At 36.8% G+C, this 22091-nt stretch overlaps 3 protein-coding genes and 1 pseudogene across 8 annotated transcripts in view; 1 reads left to right on the top strand and 3 right to left on the bottom strand.

Annotated features, from left to right (window-relative positions):
* The window catches only part of C10H12orf50 (chromosome 10 C12orf50 homolog), a 39934-nt gene extending 36505 nt beyond the window's left edge, over positions 1–3429 (bottom strand). For all 4 annotated transcript variants that reach the window (XM_062202032.1, XM_062202033.1, XM_062202034.1 and 1 more), the window contains exons 1-2: positions 3338–3429; positions 1703–2643 (exon numbers count right to left, since the gene is read on the bottom strand). The gene's annotated coding sequence lies outside the window, so the exon portion shown is untranslated. The remainder of the gene's footprint in view (positions 1–1702; positions 2644–3337) is intronic.
* A 187-nt stretch (positions 3430–3616) lies between these two features.
* On the top strand, positions 3617–21994 carry RLIG1 (RNA 5'-phosphate and 3'-OH ligase 1). 2 transcript variants are annotated; one of them, XM_062203150.1, is made up of 7 exons: positions 3617–3794; positions 8839–8956; positions 11965–12060; positions 13422–13538; positions 15891–16088; positions 18590–18759; positions 20227–21994. In XM_062203150.1, exons 1-7 carry the CDS (start codon positions 3705–3707, stop codon positions 20413–20415), a joined length of 978 nt encoding a protein of 325 aa, XP_062059134.1. In that variant the 5' UTR covers positions 3617–3704; the 3' UTR covers positions 20416–21994. The 2 variants fall into 2 exon arrangements, with proteins under 2 accessions (XP_062059134.1, XP_062059135.1); XM_062203151.1 differs by lacking the exon at positions 13422–13538.
* Positions 9382–9507, bottom strand: LOC133769312 (U2 spliceosomal RNA; annotated as a pseudogene).
* CEP290 (centrosomal protein 290) overlaps positions 21036–22091 on the bottom strand; it is a 92355-nt gene continuing 91299 nt past the window's right edge. For both annotated transcript variants that reach the window (XM_062203148.1, XM_062203149.1), the window contains one exon: positions 21036–21271. In XM_062203148.1, the coding sequence (XP_062059132.1) occupies positions 21041–21271 (231 nt within the window). In that variant the 3' untranslated portion in view covers positions 21036–21040. The remainder of the gene's footprint in view (positions 21272–22091) is intronic.

Genomic DNA, 22091 nt, shown 5'->3' with positions numbered 1-22091 from the left:
ATATCCTTCACTGAGTTCTTCTGGCATGGACCATGAAGCTCCAAACATCTAGTTTCTACATTTATTTGACTTACTGAAATCCATGAGTCCTAATCCTTGGATTAAATGTTTTCCTATTTAACTTTACCAAATTTAATTCATTTTTGGCTGATTTGGATTTATTTTTTGCTTTCTTTTTTCCACGATATTAAATATTTTCTGTTATTTAGATTATTGATGGGAAAAATTCAATAATTCAGTTCATCAATATCTAATACAGAAACAATTACATTACATCATTTACTACTGAGTTGAATTCAATTATTTAAATTTATGACTGGAATCACATTAACCAAGAATATGACATATCATATAATTATTCAATGTTAGAAATTTGATGCTCAAGGAGCCATAATACAAGCCAAAGTACTACTTAAAGATTAAACAGGCAAAGTCTTGTTATAATATATAAGGGTGTTTCAAACAAAACATAACTTTAAATAGTCTCAGAGAAGTTCAGTATATCAAAAATATACGATAAGCCTTTACCTCAGAGTTTAAGAATGTAAAAAATCTTGTAGGAAAATAGTAAATTTTGATTCAGCAATACAAATTACTGCCATATCTTTTTTCATTCTACTAAAAACTTAAGCATGTGAAATACTGTAAATTGTACAATATTTACCTTTATGCATGTGGAATTAAAAAAGTAATAGCAGTCATTCCCAACTTCTGCCATTTTCAACTCTCTTGTTGCTAATCCAATGATTTTTTTAAGTATAAGAATTGCAGGAATGCAAATATAAGAACTATCAGTGAGTAAAGGGGAAAAGGATTTCTTTTCCACAGTCTTTCAGGCTATCCGTAGTATTCCTTTAAAACTGACCTCTTGTTGACAGTATATTATAAAATAGATAATCTTAAATAAAGTTAAATTAGAAGATACCTTCTCTAGCTTTGCAGAAATGTTGAAAGTGGTTGCTAGTAAGCACACAAACTCAAACTTCCAGAATTTTCCTCACTCTTACCTAATCCATTGTTAGCTCATCATAAATGACCTCACGTCTAACTGTAGGTTAGTTTACCTCAGTGATTACTGCATTTTCTTGCCTAATTCTAATATATTAACAAAAGACTGATAAAAATAACAGTATATTTTATCATATTATGCATAAAAATATATTTTTTAAATTGTAGTGTTCTTTTAATTGGAAATCTTTTAAAAAATCAAGACAAATATGGATCTCCACTTTAGGTAGAACAGGCTGTTGGTATAAATTTTTTTAATACAATGTTTCAGGATAAAAATCCACAATACAGAATAGAAACTGAAATTCAGAAAGTGTTTACTGATAACTGTACATAAGAGGAAAAATAACTAAGTAGTACCAACAGCAAATAAAGGAGCAGAGGATAAGGATTTGACTAGACTCCTGAAAATATCCACAAGGATATATAGAAAAATATCTTTGTTTTTCTCTACTTTATAACTGTAGAACAGTAAAGTACCCATCTTAGGTACACAGGCTACGGAAACATTTCTAAGATATATCTTTGTTTTTTCCTCTAAAGATAAATGCCTGTTCCACTTGTGAACATGTAGCTTCATTGAGACTGACCACAAGCCAACACCATTACTGCATGATTACACGTACCATCATGATTAAAATCATTGTAAGAATCCATGTTTTACTTATAGGAAAGATTGAATAAACGCTTTTACCTTTCGCAGATAAGATGTAAACAGCTATATTCCATTAGACGTAGTAAAGACAGGTCATATCCATGAGAGGTTTTGCTGTCTATTCAGAATCTGTACATTTTGGTAGTTTTTAGAATGCTGGGAGCTCTACTTTCTTCTGCTTTTAAAATTATTTTCTATTATTTTTTCTTGTTCTTCTCACTGCAATTTCTTCCTGTTGTGAATGTCATGTTAGTATTTTTTCCAGAAAGCCATGATCCTACCCATGAAGATTCTTCCTCTTTAACAAAAGTGTGATGAGAAATTCCTCTCTATAATTGGGATAAGCCTGAAAATTTTGTAAATATTTTGTGTCAGCCAAAGCAGAATTGCATTGAGTGTCTCTCTGGTGCATGCTACAAACACATCAGTCAGAGAATTGAGTTTTCCTTCCAGTTTGTATCCTGTGACATGATTTTAAATACATTGGGCTAGTAGCAACTTTAGGATTAGGACAATCAGGCAACGTGCTGCTGGCTCCCATCAGAGTAAGAGCCCCGTTTATAATTATGAATTGATCCTGTGGCTCTCCCCTTAGACTCTTGTGTTTCTGCTGGAGGTTTTCTCCTCCAGGGATCTATGACACCAGTTTTGGAAAACAGTGCTTCCCAAGAGCTGAGGAGCCTTGAGGCTACTATTCAGAGAGCAGGTGGAATGTTTTGGAAGATGATCCTTCTAAGAAATGACAGAATGCTGGACCTAGAAAATTCTGTGGCAGTTTGGGAAATGACAGTTGATAGTGGTGAAGGTTAATTGTCCGTGAGACTTATGAGAGAAGCTGCTTTTTTAGGATTCCTCTAGAAAACAAGGAAGTCGCTTGTGCTTGCCCTTAAAATGTTAAGAAGTTTCTGGTTCCATCACACAGCCGGTTCCAGGTTTTTCCCCTTTTCTTGTAAATTGGAAGAGGGTGGTTTTGTATTTACCTGCAAGAAAATTGGCAGAAAAAGTAAACACTTTGAAATAGCAAATCTTTCTCTCCCTCTCAACCCCTCTGAATCTGGCAAACAGCGGACTTTTTTTTTTTTTTAAAGGGATATTTTATTCCTTGGAATGTCTTTACCTCCCCCCCAATAATATCCAAGTGAAATACAGTTAAGTATTTCTAACGGCTAAATCACTAAAATGTTGGACAGCTGGGTACGTGAAGATAAGGCAATTATACAAAGGAGAACTGGGCCTTTTCCAAGCACATAAAAGATGAAAGTAACCCCAAACTTCCTTTCCGGCTTCAGGCTGGGGCTCGGAGCTGAAATGAAATAAAGGCTATTGCTGCTAAATATTATTTACTCAATCACTGTCACTACTCACCAGCTGTTATTCTTTTGATCAATAAGCTAAATAAAGCTGTTTTAGCTCTGCTGTTGACTACAACTACTCAAACTAGTCAGACCCTGTTAGAGTCTACCTTTAATTAAAATAAGATTCCTATGAAAAACCTGAGAACGAAACCTGGTTTTTGGCATTCGTGTGGTTTTAGATAGGTCTAAGGCGATATTTCGTACCCATTACTGGAAGAGTATCAAACTAAATTTCGACACTTTGCAGCATAATGAAGCTCACACACTTATTAAACAGAACGGACAAAACAGGCTTCATAGAACAACGGTAAACGGCCACCTGAAACGACTCCTTACAACTCGTATCCTTAATTTTCCAAAACATCACCGAGGGTGTGGAAAGCACACACATTCGGAAAACGGATATTTGTTTTTTCCCTCTCTCTTCCAAACTCTGCGGTGCCCCAGGCGCGCATGTCTGGGCGCCTCAGTTCCGCACTACAACTCCCAGAAGACGGCGCGGCCAGGCGGCTGCTTCCGGGCGTGCGGCCCCTCCCTTGCCTTGGGCTGGACGTCGGGGGCAGCTCACTGGGCGCCGAGCCTGAGTAGGCTGGAGCTGGTGGCTGACGGCTGCGGGGCATCTGCCCGCCGGAACCGGGAGCTGTTGGGAAGCGCGCTCTCCGCTTGCATCGCCTGCTGGGCCCACCATGAGGCGCCTGGGCTCCGTGCAGCGGAAAATGCCGTGCGTGTTTGTGACGGAGGTGAAAGAGGAGCCCTCCACCAAAAGGGAGCATCAGGTACCGAGGAGCGCTGGCGAGGGCGGCGGGGCGCGGGGCAAGTGCCCGACAGGCCGGCAGATTTCTGTGGGCTTCCTTGGGGAGCTCTGGGGTGCGAGTCCTGCACGCCTTGAGCTTCTCCAGGTTCTTGTACCTTAGATGCAGGGGAGGGTACCTGCGAGAGAAGGTTGTTGGTGAGGGGGTTCAAACTTACCTTGGCAGGGAAATCGAAACCCCACATCCTAAATAATGTTCCTTTCTTTCAGAGGAATCCCCTAAGTATTCAGATAATCACCGCAGCCCAGGGTTTACTACTTTCCAAGAGGGGTGAGAAAGTGGAGATGTTACCTGTTCTAACCTGGGAGCCCATGGCAGTTTTGACAGCCCAATTAGGTCACGGAAGATCAGATCGCATTTATTGTTAGCAGCAATTACCTACGTGATTCTAACTGTTGTATTACTTTTGGAAGGTTTTCTATTTGCCTAGCAACGTGTTTTACACATAGTGGGTCTTTAGTGAATGAATGGTAAGTAACCCGTATTCGGATGATTCTTTAAGATGGGGCCAAGTCGTTATCAGTATCATAGCCAGTTATCAGCTGGGTGCTTCCAACTCATAGAAAATCAACATGCCCATTTGACGGTGCCTCCTTGCCCCATTTCATCATTGTTACCAGGCCTGTTAGGGTTACAGACTAAGAGGCCTTTAAGGCAGAGACGACCACCCCACCACACTATCTTTTTTTCACAGCTTCTAAGAACTGCTTCTGGGAACACATGATTGGCACTAGGTGAATATTTGTTGAATTAAAAACTGAACCCTGGAGTCATTTCATGCTTGTTGCTTTTTGCCTCATTACTTCTCATCTTTCCATATTCTTTTCTACTAATGTCACTTAGATCTTAATATTTTGTGTCCTGCTTTGTGCACTGCCTCTTTCATCGTGGCATCCAGAATGATCATCACCATGTTCTTTCCTAGTCAAAACCCTGCACTTAACAATAACTGTAGCAGTAGTTGTCAGCCTTTTATTTTTAATCCTTGACAAACCAAATTCATATGAAACCTTGTCATCTGGGTAGTGGTTCAGTCTAGCTGTGGTTGTCGATTATGTGTGTTAGGAGATAGTAGTTTGTGAAAGTATCATCTCTCTGCAGTTAAGAATAGGTCACGGTAATGTTAATAGCATAATGTCTAGCTTCTTAATTAGAATTCAGGGCCTCCCATGCATCAGGCCCAATCTCTCTAACCTTTTCAATATGGGGCCTCTGTGTTATCAAAGTCTGCTTGATTCTATGTATACACCAAGCATAATCCTGTCTATACATTGCTGCACAGTCTGTTTATTCTGCCTGGATCACCTCCACAGTGTTTTTAATTTTTCAAGTTGGACCTTCTTCATAAAAATCTTTGATCAATTTAATCATCCCAGTGATTTCTCTTACCCAGAAATTATAATGGATGGCCCAGTTGATACTCACTTATTTATTTTTTATTGACACATGCCTTGTTTTCCAGTAGTAATCTAAAGTCTTTGATGACAGATGGAGAAGATCCTTGTGTACCTCTTAGAGTCTTGTGTTGTACTTTGTACATGTTGATACTGAGGAGCAGTAGATAATTGATTCTTATGGAAGAACCGTTTACATAGAGCTCCATGATCATGGAAATCTGCTCCATAGGATCTTTTTTTTTTATTTTTATTTTTTTGCCAAGCAGAGTTAGACAGTGAGAGAGAGAGAGAGAGAGAGAGAGAGAGAAAGGTCTTCCTTCCGTTGGTTCACTCCCCTAATGGCTGCTACGGCCTGCGCACTGCACCGATCCAAAGCCAGGAGCCAGGTGCCTCTTCCTGGTCTCCCATGCGGGTGCAGGGACCCAAGCATTTGGGCCATCCTCCGCTGCCTTCCGGGGCCACAGCAGAGAGCTAGACTGGAAGAGGGGCAACTGAGACTAGTACTCGGTGCCCCAACTGAAACTAGAACTCAGGGTGTCGGTGCTGCAGGTGGACGATTAGCCAAGTGAGCCACGGCGCCGGCCCTCCATAGGATCTTTGATAAAGATAAGTATGCACATACAAGCATACACACACAAAATTCAAACACTGCTATTGGGTCAGACTTTCTGTAGGTTAAATTGATATTCTCTGATACCAGTGTCATAAGTTAATGACAAATTTTCATTCAGTGTATCTTAAAAAGCCCTGAATCAGTACCTGAATGGGGCTATTTTGTAGTATACCTAACTCTATTTGAAATAGTGCTTCCACATTATTATTCTTGAGTCCATATACACCAGTATATTTATATTTTGCAGTCGTTTTTCACATTGTAAGATTAAAGTTAATTTAGATCTAGACTATAAAGTAATGTATAAGTCTCTCTCATAAATGAAACTGCAGATTAAAAAGTTGGTAGGAAACATAGAAACTGCCTTTCCTCCATCTTTGATGCTCTCTTGATGTGCTTTTTTGAAAAACTGTAAATATCAACCATTAACCTCTGGTAAAATTGAAAGGAATTAAGAAGTGAGTACTCTCAAAACAAAATCTAAGGAAAAACAAAAGGCAAGTGATTCATAGTAGTTTATTTTATTTTTATTTATTTATTTTTTTGACAGAGTGGACAGTGAGAGAGAGAGACAGAGAGAAAGGTCTTCCTTTGCCATTGGTTCACCCTCCCATGGCCGCCGCAGCCAGGGCGCTGTGGCCGGCACATTGCGCTGATCCAAAGGCAGGAGCCAGGTGCCTCTCCTGGTCTCCCATGTGGGTGCAGGGCCCAAGGACTTGGGCCATCCTCCACTGCACTCCTGGGCCATAGCAGAGAGCTGGCCTGTAAGAGGGGCAACCGGGACAGAATCCGGCACCCCGACCAAGACTAGAACCCGGTGTGCTGGCGCTGCAGGAGGAGGATTAGCCTATTGAGCCGCTGCCCTGGCCTCATAGTAGTTTTAACAGTGAAAGCTTAAGGGAAAAACAAGAATGAATCAAAACCAGCCTCAAATGTTGAATACTCTTTTGCAAAGAATTGGAACTGAAATAGTACTTAGGTGTACAATGTAACATGTATGAGATGACATAGTGAATCAGCTTCGGTCATCAAGGCCCTGTATTGACTGGAGTACTCATTTGAGGTCTCAACAAGAAATCGTGCTAGTGAATCTTATTATTTATACACAGTCTGTATGGTCTAGGGCAATTCCTTTCATGCTCAAACTTTGTTGGATGAGTACCCACAGAAACTTCTGTATTTATATTATAATGAGACTTGTAAATACAACATTCAAAGCAAAAGATTCATGAACCTACCTGGGGAAATCAGGTAACTGAAGAAAACTGTTATCAATCTGAAGCCTAATTCAGAATCAAGAAAAAGATTTCTTTTATGGAGGCAGTTTCTGTTCTGCCTTCTTGGACATTTTACAAGTAAAGAAGTTAATGTAAAAGACTATAATTGATATTGCTCAGAAATTTAAGTTTATTCCAACATAATGTCTAGCTAATATGAGAAGTCTCCATTAATGGTAAGAAGTCATCGGGGTTAATTTTCTTTTCAAGTGGGTCATGTATTTTCTAAAGTATTTGTTGAATTTTATAACATATCTTAATATCTGTAGGTATAAAGCTGAATAAAGGAAAAAATTGTTCTGGAAATTAAGATGCTTTTAGTCGATGATCTGAAATTTTTTAGATAGAGATACAGTAGCCATCACATTGGAGATATACTAATAAAAATCACTTTAGGAAAAGATGCAGATAATTAATTTAGGCAACCTAACTTATGATGGCAGTGAACAGTTTTTAGAGATGAAATATTAAGGAAAGAAAAAGGCATTGTTTTATGTTATTATGCAGTTGATAAGGAAAAGTATGTAAAACAAATAAATCCAGAACATACAACTTTAGCTTTTTTTAGAAACTGTGCTGTACAAAATAGAAATTGATATCAGTTATATTAAGAAAAGTGCACTGAAAAAGACTTGAATTATGCTGGAAGTTTATTGGTGATTACATCTGATTGGGGAGATTTTACATGATTTCTGGTTTATGCCTTTGTGTATTTTTACAGATTTTCTGTAATGAGCATGTGAGCATTAACTTTGCTAAAAAAGGCAAAAAGAAAAACCAAAACCAAAATATGAACCATCTTCTGTACATCTCTTGCTGCTCTCTGAGCGTGTGGCTTGAAGCAAGAGGACATCTCCAGATCCTTGCTAAGATTTACCAAGAACCACATCTTAATTGAAAAATAAATTCTGTTTATAAAAGAGGGGGGAAGTCTCAGTTGTTGAGAAGTAAGTTTATTCTTGGAAAACTGAAAACAATGATTGGCAAGTACTTGTACTGAGCCACCAGGTACACCAGTGGAATTATTTATTTAAACAGGTGACTTGGTTTTACCTGCACTCAGCATCAGACATAATGGTTTGTTCCCTGTTGTTCAAACGTGTCAGGAAATTTCCTGACTTGGTGCCTTTCTTTCTTCGTATTTACATGGGACGTTCGTTCCCCTCAAATCTGCTCATTTGTTGCTTCCTCAGAGGCCTCCTGTCTACCACATGTAACCTAGCACCTCACCCCTCTTTTTGTCTATTTGTTTTTCTCTTTAGCATGTAACAGACCTAACATTGTATTATACATTTTGTTTCTCTTCCTCATTTAAACTCAAGTTTCATCAAAGATGGCGGGTACCTTTTTGTTTCCTTCTGTATTTTCAGTGCTGAGAATTATGCATTTTTGCACATAATTTTCAAGTATACGACGAACATACTAAACACCAGTGTTAGGGATGCAGTGCTGTCTAGGATGTGGTTCCTGGCTTGGGTCATTGTGGTAGCTGAAGAAACATGTAAAGAAGACAAATTGGTGTGGATAATCAGGTATTGCTCTGGTAGCATAGAATGAAAGAGTTAATTCAGGAAAACTTCACAGAAATATTTGTAAATTGATTTGAAGGATAATTAGGAGATCATCTCTTGGAACTAAACAAATTAAGAGCATTTCAGGTAAAAATGTATGAAGACATGGAGGCTTTTTATCTTAAACCAGTTTTCTCTTTCTCTTTTAAGCCATTTAAAGTTTTGGCAACTGAAACTGTAAGTCACAAGGCATTAGATGCAGATATATACAGTGCAATTCCAACAGAAAAAGTGGATGGAACATGTTGTTATGTTACTGCTTACAAAGGTAAAATATAATGTTCATTACAAGTTTTACTTATTTTTCTTAATCACTTTACAGACTAAAATCTGAAATAAGGCATTTGATCTTCATAAACCCTTAAGCAAAAGAAGAGTAGCAAAATAAAAAGGTCACAATTGTAAAATTATTCGAAATGTTTTATATCACTGTATTTTTCTCTAGGGGGAGGGAAGGAGCGTAAGGACCAGGCAATATGATACATGCTTCGTAGGTGTCATCTCTAATTTGCACAAAAAGCCTTTCACTGTTTCAGATAAGGAATCTGAGACTCAGCCAACTCAATGATTTCTTTTAAGACCATATAGTTAATGAGTGGTTTAACTGGTGATGGAACCTAGGTTTGTCTGACCCTAAAGCTCATTATCTTTGCACTGATCCCAGTGTTGTTTCCCTTGGTTTTAGTAGTATTGACATTATCTCTAAATTCACTTAAATGTACTTTAAAAGAGGTAGACATTCAGGTGGAAATTATCAGCTGTGTTAATAAAAATGCATTGATACTACATTTGATCTTAGCCAAAAGGCCGAGAAGCGATATAAAAATGCATTGAAAAGAAAAAATATTCATTGTGATTATTTCTGGGTAATAAGATTACTTCTCAATTCCAGCAAAGAAATAGAACACTTGGATTGCTCCCACTTTTTGGCTGTTGTGAATAATGTTGCTGTGGGTGCACTATTCAGTGGTGTTAAGTGTATTCATAGTGTGTGACTATCACCAGCATCCATCTTCAGAAGTCTATAAACAGTTCCCTTCCCCATGGCCCCTGAACCTAGCAGTCTTCTCCTTGTCTCCATAAATTTGACTATTTTAGAGACTTCATACATGTGGAATCTTTATATTATTTGTCTTTTTGTGGCTGACTTGTTTCACTTAGCATAATGTCCTCAAGGTTTGTCTATGATGTTAGCATGTATCAGGCTGAATAGTACTCAATTCTATGTATCTAGTACATTTCCTTTATCCATTCAGCCTTCAGTATACACTCTGGTTGCTCCCACCTTTAGGCTGTTGTGAATAATGGCACTGTCAACAGGGGTAGGTAAATATTGATTTGAGGCCCTGCTTCTGATTCATGTAGATATGTATCCAGAAGTGGAACTGCTACATCAAATGCTAATTATAATTTTAATCTTTTAAAATTATTCGTTTATTAGAGAGTGACAGGGAGAGACAGAGTGAGGGTTTTTTTTTTTTTTATATAAATTTATTTGAAAGGCAGAGTTACATAGAGGGGAGAGAGGCCTTCCATCTGCTGGTCACTCCCCAAATGGCCATAACAACTGGGGCTGGGCCAGGCTGGAGCCAGGAGCTTCTTCCAGGTCTCCTCTGTGGGTGCAGGGACCTAAGCTCTTGGGCCATCCTCCACTGCTTTCCCAAGCACAATAGTAGGGAGCTGGATCGGAAGTGGAGCAGCCAGGACTTGAACCAGAGCCCAAATGGGATGCTGGTGCTGCAGGCAGTGGCTTAACCAGCTACACCATAGCACCAGCCCCGTGAGAGAGATTTTTCCACCCAATGGTTCACTCTCCAACTAGCTGTAATGGTCATGGCTGGGCAGGCCAAAGCCAGGAGCTCTGCATTCCATCTGTTTCTCCTATGTGGTGGCAGGGGAACAAGCACTTGGGCCATCATTTGCTGCCTTCCCAGGTACAGTAGCAGGGAGCTGGATAGTAAGCAAAGCAGCTGGGACTTGAATGGCTACTCTGATATGTTATGCATGCTGAAGTCGCAAGCAATGGCTTAACTCACTCTACCACAATGCTGGCTACCTAATTTCAATTTTTTGAGGTGTGGCTGTACTGTTCTTCATAGTGGTTGCATATACTGCATTCCCCCCAAGAGTGCACAAAGGCTCCAGTTTTTCCATATGCTCATTAGCACTTTTGGTTTATTTATTTTACTTATTTATCTTTGTGATAGTGGGCATGGATGTGAGTGAAGTGCATTTTTTGAATTTATTGGTAAAAAGAACAAATGACTCATTGAACGCAAAATGACATAATTTTAATCTGGTTCTTTATATTATTTATCTGGAACTAATAAGTAATATATCTGAAACAAGGTCTAAGAATTTCTTATAAACCTGATTATATATTTGAAGGAACTATAAATGATTTTGGAGATATTTTATATATATATATATATAAGTAAGAAATGTTAACGTGCATCATTATGTGTGATTTTGTATGATGGTAACAGTTAAGGTTGGAATTTAACTGTAAAAGAAGACTCAAAGAACCTAAAGTCACAATGCCTGCAAATCTGCATTTTATCACTGGTAAAATAAACATAATATAGCAAATATATTAAAAAGTAAGTATGTATATCACAGGCAACAACTGTCCAGGTTAAGGGATCTGGAGAGATCAGGCAAAAGCTATATAGTTCCCTGCTTCACGGTCCTAGCAGGACACAATTCCTCAGGTTGGGAACCATTGATGTGTGCGGGCAGCATCTGAGAACCAGGGAATCCAGCTGGGGATTTTTGGCGATCATAAAGGCACCTCCCTGCGAGGTAACTAGCCCCAACAGCAGAGCCCTTTCAGCGTCTCACTGCAAACAGGTGCAACTCATCAGTCTCACCTGTAGCAGCTCCTCAGAGCCTTGATTAGGAAGCAGCCCTGTTGAGCCAGGAGCTTCTCCCAGGTCTCCCCTGTGGGCCTTTCCATTTTGTATAAAGGTAACCCTTAGTTTCTCACAATGCTAGTTACTAATAACTGCGGAATGTCTTTATAATAAACGGATCATATATTTTTTCTCATCATGTTTTAAATCTCATTTCACATCAATCTTTAGCCAGAGAAGTGTTCTCATAACATAAATTGCTAGGTGGAAAGTGTCTTAGACTACACTTCTCTTAGTTTTGTAGGCTTGCTTTTTCTATTAGAGCAATGACCCTACCATTTATTGAAAAAATTCTAATCTGAAATGCTTTCAAGGTAAGTTTGTTTGCCACTTATATTTCTCATTTTTTTATTACATTTTTTAGGTCAGCCATACCTTTGGGCTCGACTTGATAGAAAACCCAACAAGCAAGCTGACAAAAGATTTAAAAATTTTCTAAATTCAAAAGACAATTCAAAAGGTTAGTGTTTTAGCATTTCATGACTTAAATAACTGAAATTTATTGCTTCTTTATTTCTTTGGTATTTCTATACTTATATCCTATATAATTTTTTTTTTGACAGGCAGAGTGGACAGTGAGAGAGACAGACAGAGAGAAAGGTCTTCCTTTTGTCGTTGGTTCACCCTCCCATGGCTGCCATGGCTGGCGCACTGCGGCCGGCGCATCATGCTGATCTGAAGCCAGGAGCCAGGTGCTTCTCCTGGTCTCCGATGCAGGTGCAGGGCCCAAGCACTTGGGCCATCCTCCACTGCACTCCTGGGCCATAGCAGAGAGCTGGCCTGAAAGAGGGGCAACCGGGACAGAATCCGGCACCCCGACCGGGACTAGAACCCAGGGTGCCGACACCGCAAGGCAGAGGATTAGCCTATTGAGCCACGGCACCGGCTTATCCTATATAATTTAAGCAGTTAGCAAAAAAGTTATAATTGAATATTTTATATATAGAATATTTTCAAACAATATTTTAAAATATTTTCCTGTTGTTCCCATGACTGTTCAATACAGTGTGAGTCTGTTTTATTAAAGCATGCAAATTATACATTATACTGACACATTTTGATTTTGTCTGCATAGGGGAAATATGTAATTTTATAAATCAGATACAAATCTCAACTATTTTTAGCTACATTGAAGTGCCTCTTTTTTTTTTTTTAAAGACAAGTTGGACTTCTTTTATGTATTTATTTATTTATTTGGAAGGCAGAGTTACAGAGAATCAGAGAGAGAAAGAGATCTTCCATCCACTGGTTCACTCCCCAAATGGTCTCAACAGCTGAAGCTGAGCCGATCTGAAGCCAGGAGCCAGGAGCTTCCTCTGGGTCTTCTATGCTGGTGCAGGGGCCCAAGGACTTGGGCCATCCTTCACTGCTTTCCCAGGCCATAGCAGAGAGCTGGATACAATGTGACACAGCCAGGTCTTGAACCAGCGCCCACATGGGATGAGCAGTGGCTTTACCTGCTATGCCTCAGTGCTAGCCTCTCTAAATGTTATATGTAGTAGATACACATCTCCCTGTGGATCTGTATGTATTCAAGAATGTAATTTGTTTATATTAATAGTACATTACAATTCATCATAAATGTACCTATAATAGAATATTGGCTAGTTTAGTTAGACTTTAAAGCTCTATATAAAAATGGCAGTATATTCAAAATTGAAGATTTAAAGTGCTAGAACTCTAATGGTAAGAGGTATACTGTCGTGAAAATAAAGATTTTTTTCATATCTGGTATTATAAGCTTTTATTAGCTATTCTCATTTTGAATCTGTTCTGTATATTTTTAAAATTGTCACCACATAGAAGATTATCTCTTTTTAGAATTTTTTTGGAATATTGAAGAGGATTTCAAACCTGTTCCAGAGTGCTGGATACCAGCGAAGGAAATAGAACAGTTAAATGGGAATCCAGTGCCTGATGAAAATGGACACATTCCTGGTATCATGAAATCTCTTCCTAAATGCAATTTTGTTGTGTGTGAGTGTGAGTGTGTGTGTGTGTGTTTTAAGATTGATTTATTTGGGGCCAGCGCCGCGGCTCAACAAGCTAATCCTCCGCCTTGCGGCGCCGGCACACCAGGTTCTAGTCCCGGTCGGGGCGCCAGATTCTGTCCCGATTGCCCCTCTTCCAGGCCAGCTCTCTGCTATGGCCCGGGAGTACAGTAGAGGATGGCCCAAGTCCTTGGGCCCTGCACCCCATGGGAGACCAGGAGAAGCACCTGGCTCCTGCCTTCGGATCAGCGTGGTGCGGCAGCTGCGGCGGCCATGGGAGGGTGAACCAACGACAAAAGGAAGACCTTTCTCTCTGTCTGTCTCTCTCACTGTCCACTCTGCCTTTCAAAAAAAAAAAAATTAAAAAAAAAAAAAAAAGATTGATTGATTTGAAACCGTTACTGAGGGAGAGAGAGAGAGACCTTCCATCTGCTGGTTTATTCCTCAAATGGCCACAACAGCTTGGGCCACGCTGAAGCCAGGAGTCTGGAATTTCATTGGATCTCCGACATGGGTACAGGGATTGGGCCATCTTCCACTGCATTCCCTGTCATTACCAGGGAGATAGATTGGAGGTGGAGCAGCCAGAGTCTGAACTGAAACCCATATAGGATACTAGCATTGTAGGCAGAGGCTTAACCCCCTGTACCACAATGCCAGCTGCACCTCAATTTTGAGTTTATTAATATAAAGAACAAAAGGTTTATGCAATCTGAAATTACAGAATTTAATTTTAATCTGGCCCTTTATTTACACTTTAGAGCAAAATCTGAATTTTTATTACAGTCTAAAAATTTATATCACAGGTATTTTATATCAATGCCCTCACAGCTTTAGAATAATTTCTAAGATGGACCCATTACTAGCTGTATTCTGTGAAAATTAAGCTTTCAATGAGAATAGCTCTGAAGTTCTTGTTAGGAGAGAACATGATTGACCTAGTCTGAAATGCTATTTCAGTAAGACTTTGCCTTTAGATTGAGGATAACCTAGGGTAGATATATGTATTTTTTGTGAAGACCCAAGAGTGTTTCAATGAAAGTGGTTTTAAACAAGTATCTCACAAGTAGTTTTTCTGGAGATGAGTAAATTTTTCAGAGGTATGCTACATTGTTAGGACATGCCTGTTGGGCCCATAAGTGCCTATTTTATGCACTATTTTATACTTTTAGCTTCTAGCAATATTAAAATGAAGGTCTAAAAGTCTGTCCTCAGTGATCCTTTACTAGGTGTTGGGAGAAATCAACTCTGACTTAAAGACCAACATGAGTGAATACACAGGGTGCAAGTGAAGATGAGAGGAGGAGTTCCTATAGCAACTTGGGATTAAAAGAGGCTTTTAAGAGGAGCTGACATCTGTACTGCGTAAGAACCTGGAAATTAGCTGGGAGGGGGAAGGTCAGTTTAGGAAAATTCCCTGAAAATGAGAGAGCATGGACTATTTTGGACATTTTATATAACACTTCATTGCAACTGGAATGCTTAGAGTATATGACATCTTGTGGAGCTTATAAAGTTGAGGCTGGAGGTGTGTGTGGAATGGACCCAGATCTGAAAGGCCTTGTATTTCATCTAAGGAGTTAGAAATTTATCCTGAAGATAATGATGATTTCACAGGGGTACAGCAGCACTAAATTTACATTTTAGAAATATAACTGTGGTCAAAATGAGATGGGTTTCATTGTAAGCTAACAGACCAGCAAAGATGTTATTAAGTATTCTGTGGTGAATGACAGCCAAAAATATAGTTGGTCAGAGCGGCATATACTTGTATGTCGTAGTCAGTCTCTCTCTCTCTCTCTCTCTCTCTCTCTCTCTCTAATGAATTTTCTATAGTGAGGAGGCTTATTCTGGTAAAAGTGAGAAGGGGAATAGCATTAACATTAAATAAAAATGGAATCAGTAAACTCAGTATATAGTGGAGCAATTTAATACATTTTAGAACACTTACTGCAAATACTCTGTCCCTGAAAACTGGAAAGAAGGTAGAAAGAAAATGTTTAAAAAGTTTCAAGGCTGTATCTTAAAACAGATGTCAGTCCTTGCAGAAGCAGGGTGAACTTCCAAGGAAGAGAATGCTGGATGCTCTATAGTGGAATAGTCAAATGGGTTAGTACTTCAATAGAATTAAAAAATGAGCTCTTATGATTTAAAAAGGGAATTAAGACTGTTAACTTTCCCACTGATTTCCACAGTGGGTATGATAGAACACCTAGAAAATTTTCAATGAAAATAAAAATTATCAGTATCAAACTAAGAAAACCAATATAACAAAACTATTTTCTTCTTTAAATGATAGGCTGGGTACCAGTAGAAAAAAACAACAAACAGTATTGCTGGCATTCCTCTGTGGTTAATTATGAATTTGAAATTGCCTTGGTATTAAAGCATCACCCTGATGATCCTGGACTCTTGGAAATTAGTGCAGTGCCACTAGCAGATCTCTTAGAACAAACACTGGAGCTTATAGGAACAAATATCAATGGAAATCCATATGGTGAGTGAAGCCTCTAGTTGAGTTTTAATAACTTGTTACTGTAATAGCCACTTATCAAGAGAACCGTGGTCAACTTGAAAAATACACACACTGTAGAAGTTTCCCTTTCAACATTTGTTATTTTGTCTTATTTTAAATTTATATAAAGAAAAATTTTATGTATTTTATATATACAGTTTTAAGAGCATAATGGTACTTCCCACCCAACACTCCCTCCATTCTAACTGGGATGAGAAACTTCATTGTGGTTTTTATTTGCATTTGATTGGCAACCATTTGCATCACCAATGTCTAGTGGTACTGAGCAGTTTTCCATATGATTGTTGCCTATTTGTATGTCTTTGAGAAATGTCTATTCACATCATTTGCCCATTTTTAAATTGGATTATTAGGGGTTTTTTGCTCTGGAATTGAGATCCTGATTTATTCTGCATATTAATCCCTTGTCCAGTGGGTCCTATGTAAATATTTTCCTCTGCCCTACTGGTTGTCTCTTCACTCTCTTCACTGTTTCTTTTGATATGCAGAAGCTTCTTTGTTTGACATAATCTCATTTGTCTATTTTAATTTTTGTTGCCTGTGCTTTTGGGGTCTTCTCCAGAAAAAAAAATGTGCCTATAATAATGTCTTGAAGTGTTCTCTTATATTTTTCACAATAACCTATTCTATTTGCTCATTAAGAGCAAATTAAAGAGAAGATCTTGAAGGTTCCAAACATGATGACAAGGAGTGGGAAATGTGAATAACCCTGATTTGATCAGTATGTTTTGTACGTTTATTGAAATATCACACTGTACATTATTTATATATAATATCCATATATAATAGATATTAATATAATTATTATGTATTCTATATTACTATAATTATTAGTATATATATTATATTATTATATGTGTTAATCAAAAGTTTAAAAAATTTAAGGAGATGGAAAGCTGACTTGTATTTCACATATCAAATGTACATATCAAATTATACTGTATTCCCTAAATATTTACAATTAATTTTTAAAAACCACACACTAAAGATTAGTTAAAATAGTTTCTTAGCATTATATCCATTTGTTAATTTTATGTTCATGAAGAAATTTAAACAAATAACCATTTTCAGTTGCTGATCCAAAACGTTGATTTTTTTCCCCCTCATTCTTTCCTGTAAGAACCTTATACAACTATGTATAAAAAGGAATTTCTCAGGTATAATTTTTCATTGCTTTTTAAAAGTAAGGTGAGATGCTTGAAAATGCACTTATCATGGCTACCTAATCATTTTAGTATTAATTAAAATAGTCAAGAATAAAGAATTTTGGTAATGCAGTATTGACAATAGCTAAGATACAGAGTCAAGCTAGGTGTCCAATGACTGATGAATGGATAAAGAAAATGGTGCATGTATATGCAATGGAATATTTAGCCATGAAACAGTGAAAGCCTGTCAATTGCAGCAAAGCATATGGAACCAGAAGTCATGGTAAATGAAATAAGCCAGAGACAGACAAATACTGCATGTTCTTTCTCATATATAGAAATTAAAAAAAAAAAAAAAAAGGTTGATCTAAACTTACAGTAGTTCTAGAGGCTATGAAGTTTAGAGGGAGGGAAGAAAAAGAGGGGCTGGACAATCAGTACCAAAACACAGATAGAAGTGGTAGGTTCTAGTGTTCCACAGCACAGGGGGAAACTGCAATTCAAAATAATATATGCTGTATGAAGAACTAGAAGAGAGGAGCTGCTAACAGCAAACATAAAAAGAAACAGAAATGCTAACTGCATGATTTCATCAGTTTAAGCATCTAAATGTGTTAAAATATTATGTGGTATGCCATAAAAATTGTACAAGTATTATTTGTTAATAAAATTTTAAAGTAAAAATTTAAGAAAGGAATTGACAGTGAATAGCATATCAAGAATCAGAATATATATGATGATGAATTGAATACTCTGAGGACATTATAGAGTATTGATAGGGAATGAAAGATGGACATAAGGTCATTAAAGCTATAACAGCAAAATCTTATATAAAGATGAAAGGAAATTGATTGGCAGATGTACAGAAGCTAAGATAGTAATTATACAAGGTGTCAGATAGAACATGGCTGTTTGGCAAACACTGAGTGATAGTTGATTGTGACTAATGGGGCAGAACAGGGATTGGCAGACTTTCTCTGTAGAATGTTAAATAATAGTTATTTAAGCTATGTGGGCAGCACTTAGCTGAATGGGTGTGGCAGAGTTCCTTTGAAACTATTTTCAAAACTTGTCCAGCAGGTTTGCTACCACAGCATAGAGTACCCAAAGGTGGAATTTAGATGTTTTGGAGTACAGGTCTACATTTGAATGAGAACAGTACCTAACACACTTGGATTATACTCTCTTCAAGGAAACCAAATAAACTTTTTTATTCCTAAATGTTTAAAAGACACTGGATTTGAAAGAGTAAAACTTTTCATTCTTTCTGAGATCCTTTGAATGAAATGGCTAATGGCAAATTTTACCATTTAGGGTTAGGAAGCAAGAAGCATCCATTACATCTTCTTATACCACATGGAGCATTTCAAATAAGAAATCTTCCTACATTGAAACACAATGATCTGTTGTCCTGGTTTGAAGGATGCAGAGAGGGTAAAATTGAAGGAATAGTATGGCATTGCAGTGATGGCTGTTTAATTAAGGTAATAGCAAAAAGTAAATTGTGTATGGGGGTGTTAATGTCGTCTTACACCAAAGAAGAGATGACACTAAAATTCTCTACAAATTGCAGCAATTCTGATTTGCAATAAAGAAACTAAATGTCCTCATCTCACATTCCACCATGTTCATATGCTAAAACAGTGTTTCCCAATGTATGTAATATCAGATTGCTTCATAATGAAAGTGCTATTACATGTCCCTTCATGGAAATTCATGCTATACAGTAGTGCTCTGAAATATCCTGTACTTAGTTTTAACTCAGCATCTGCCACACTTATTTGGTAGAATTTGTTGAATAAAAAGAGTGCCAATGTGAAATGGCATATACAAGCCGATTATTCCTGATCGAGAATGTTTTAGAACCACAAATATTTCTGATTTTGGAGTGTTTTGGATTTTAGAATTTTATAAAGAGTTTACCAGTTGAGTATTCCTAATAAAAAAATTTGAAATCTAAAAAGTTTTAAAGTCTAAAACTCTTTGAGACCAGATGCTCAACTTTTAAATTTCTGATGTTAGAGCATTTCAGATCCATTTTTGGATTTCTAGATTAGGGACGCTCAACCTAATCTGTCCCTGGGCTTGTCTATTTAACTTCTCACACATACCTGAAATTCATCATGTTCAAAACTGAACCTAGTCTTAATGACCTGACTCTACAAAATTTAATGAAGTAAAAAAAGCTGAGTATTATTTTAAATCCCTCCTTCTATTACTTTATATACATATATACATATATATATATATACATATATATACATATATGTGTATATATATATATATATATATATATATATATATATCAGTCTTAAAGATTCTAGTCTGTTCAATCTGTACCACTTGGCTGTTTAGTCCAAGATCCATGCTTGAATTATTTGATCACCCTCCTACATAATATCTTCCTGTCTTACACTCTGTTCTTCATAAATAATGAGAATATCTTCCCTGTATAAAACTGTTGAGTTACACCAGAATTTTCCCCGATCTGGCTCCTGTGTACTTTTCCAGAACTGCTGTATACTCCTATGTCCCAAGCACACTCATATTTTGTTACTTATAACCATATTTAACTACTTACAGTTAAAGCAAAACCCACCATTCTATCACATAATATTCCATTTGATTAGAGTGGTTCTCTTTCTGCTAGCTTCTATACTCAGTAATAGACTCCTCACTAAATTTTTATGGAGCCCCTGATTATTTTCCTGGTAGGTTTCCAGGTACTGGAAATATTGTGCCAAAAAAACAATGTCTCTGCTTTCATGAAGCTCACATTCTAATGGGGGAGATAGATAATAAACAAGTAAATATGTAACATGTCAGAAGAACAGCTATGAAAATAAAACAGGATAAGATAAAGTGGAGCAGACAGTAGGCACTCCAAATATTTTAAGTCAATGAAGACAATATCTACAGGCTAAAGATAATATCCTTTTTTCTCTTTACAGGTCCATCGCCATCATCTTGGTTTATGCTGGCCAATTCCAGATCCATATATGAATTCAAAACCAGTTGTTATTAACATGAATTTGAACAAATATGACTGTGCCTTTGATGCTAAGTGTTTGTTTAATCACTTTTCAAAACTAGATAATCAAAAATTTGGTAGGCTTAAAGATATAATACTCGATGTATAAATTGAAATGCAATTAAAATTAGCTTTATTATTGTTGTATTTGAATCCTAAATATTCTGCAATCTTCAAGAAGGTAAATATCATGAAACATCAGTATGTCTCCTAATATTTGAAGAAAAGAATTTTCCAGATGGAAATACTTATTCAAAATTTTATTTGGCATCAATAAATTTTAACCCTGGACAAAAAAATATAAATAACAGTAAACTCCCAAGCCTGTACAAAGAATAAATTCTGTCCACTGTAGCTGGGTGATAATTTAAGAAGAAAACTAACAGGATTTGAGAATCTTTACATATATATATTTATATTTAAGTATATATAAAACCCCAGTTTTGAATGTTAAAATTATTCATCTTCATACTCTTTAAAAAACTTAATCGAAACATTATGAACATAGAGAAACTATTTTACCATAGCTTATTTTCTACTTGAAATAACAAAGTGTTCAAAATATACTTTTATAATAAGTTAAAAATTCCATAGAATTTTATTTATTAAAAATTCTATTTTACCTTTGTAAAGGTACAGTATAGAGAGGAGGAAGTATTTCAGTTGAGATTTGCTTAATTTCCAGAATTTTAACTTGTAAAGTTAATAAATAAAACTATAGTTACTGATGGCCCTTAATAAATAGGGAAATTATCAGGACTTCCATCTTCACTTTCAAACTGTTCAGAACAAGTAACAGGGCTAGTTAATTCAACACCAAATTGCTCAGAAAGTTTTTTTAACTTTTCTTCTAAGAGAATATTTTTTTTCACTTCTTCCTTGTAATTATACTTTAGATCTTCAATTTCTTCAAAAAATGAAGGATCAAAATTTTCCAGTTCTTTCTTCAGCTTTTTTATTTCCTCCTAATAGAAACATATTATCTTTAACAGTCATATACATGAATAGAGTTTTTGGTTTGAACTAAATACATTTAATTACAAACATGAAAGCCAATGTAACCTGAATAGTCAATTATAGTTATGTAGGCAGAGGTATTTTCTTAAGATTGTTAATAAGGTTTCACTGTACAATATAAATAAAATAACTTATTAACTGTCAAATGATCTATAAGTTACGCTAGTCTTTGACCAACAATTTTTCAGCTTTTAGATTATGGTGGTATTTAATCTTTCACATTACTTTGCTACTGAATGAGGAGATGAAAAAACTAAACATTCACAACGTGGATATTGTTCTGGTTGAGAGTTTTTAGTTTAGGTTTCATTTGTATTTCCTTTAAAGTATCAAATTTTTAATGAGTATCGATGAACTGTTTGTAAATATATTTATGATCAGGGAAATCCTGGGACTTCTGATTGGCCAAGTTAGGCATCTGGTGAAGACAGATAATTGGAGCTTTAATCATTATTTAGAATACCCAGTCATTACTTGCCTTTCTATTACCATATCCATATTGTTTTGTTCACTTACATTGCCCTAAAAGGTATAAAACATAGTAAAATTTTTCAAGGAAACTATTACCTTAAGAGAAGATACCTAAGAAGGAAGTTGAAGACACTGTTCCCAAAACTTAAATTAAGAAAGTACAAGGTATATTTGCTACAATTAAAAAATATACTCTTCAATCCTTTGTTATGTGTGTTTTTTAGCTCTTGTTTAATATTTTGAACACAGATGAACATAATGAACTTTGTAGTAGCAAAGTATTAAATATAGTTCCAG

The sequence above is a fragment of the Lepus europaeus genome, chromosome 10 (assembly GCF_033115175.1).
Source record: "Lepus europaeus isolate LE1 chromosome 10, mLepTim1.pri, whole genome shotgun sequence".
In the NCBI taxonomy this organism is placed as follows: Eukaryota; Metazoa; Chordata; class Mammalia; order Lagomorpha; family Leporidae; genus Lepus; species Lepus europaeus.
The sequence above is the reverse complement of the archived record's forward strand: the minus strand, read 5'-3'. Positions and strand labels throughout refer to the sequence as shown.

Coding starts and splice junctions, on each gene's coding strand:
- RLIG1 (XM_062203150.1), top strand. CDS start 3,705: ATGAGGCGCCTGGGCTCCGTGCAGCGGAAAATGCCGTGCGTGTTTGTG. Junction 8,957..11,964: donor TTATGTTACTGCTTACAAAG/GTAAAATATAAT, acceptor TACATTTTTTAG/GTCAGCCATACCTTTGGGCT. Junction 18,760..20,226: donor GTGATGGCTGTTTAATTAAG/GTAATAGCAAAA, acceptor TTCTCTTTACAG/GTCCATCGCCATCATCTTGG.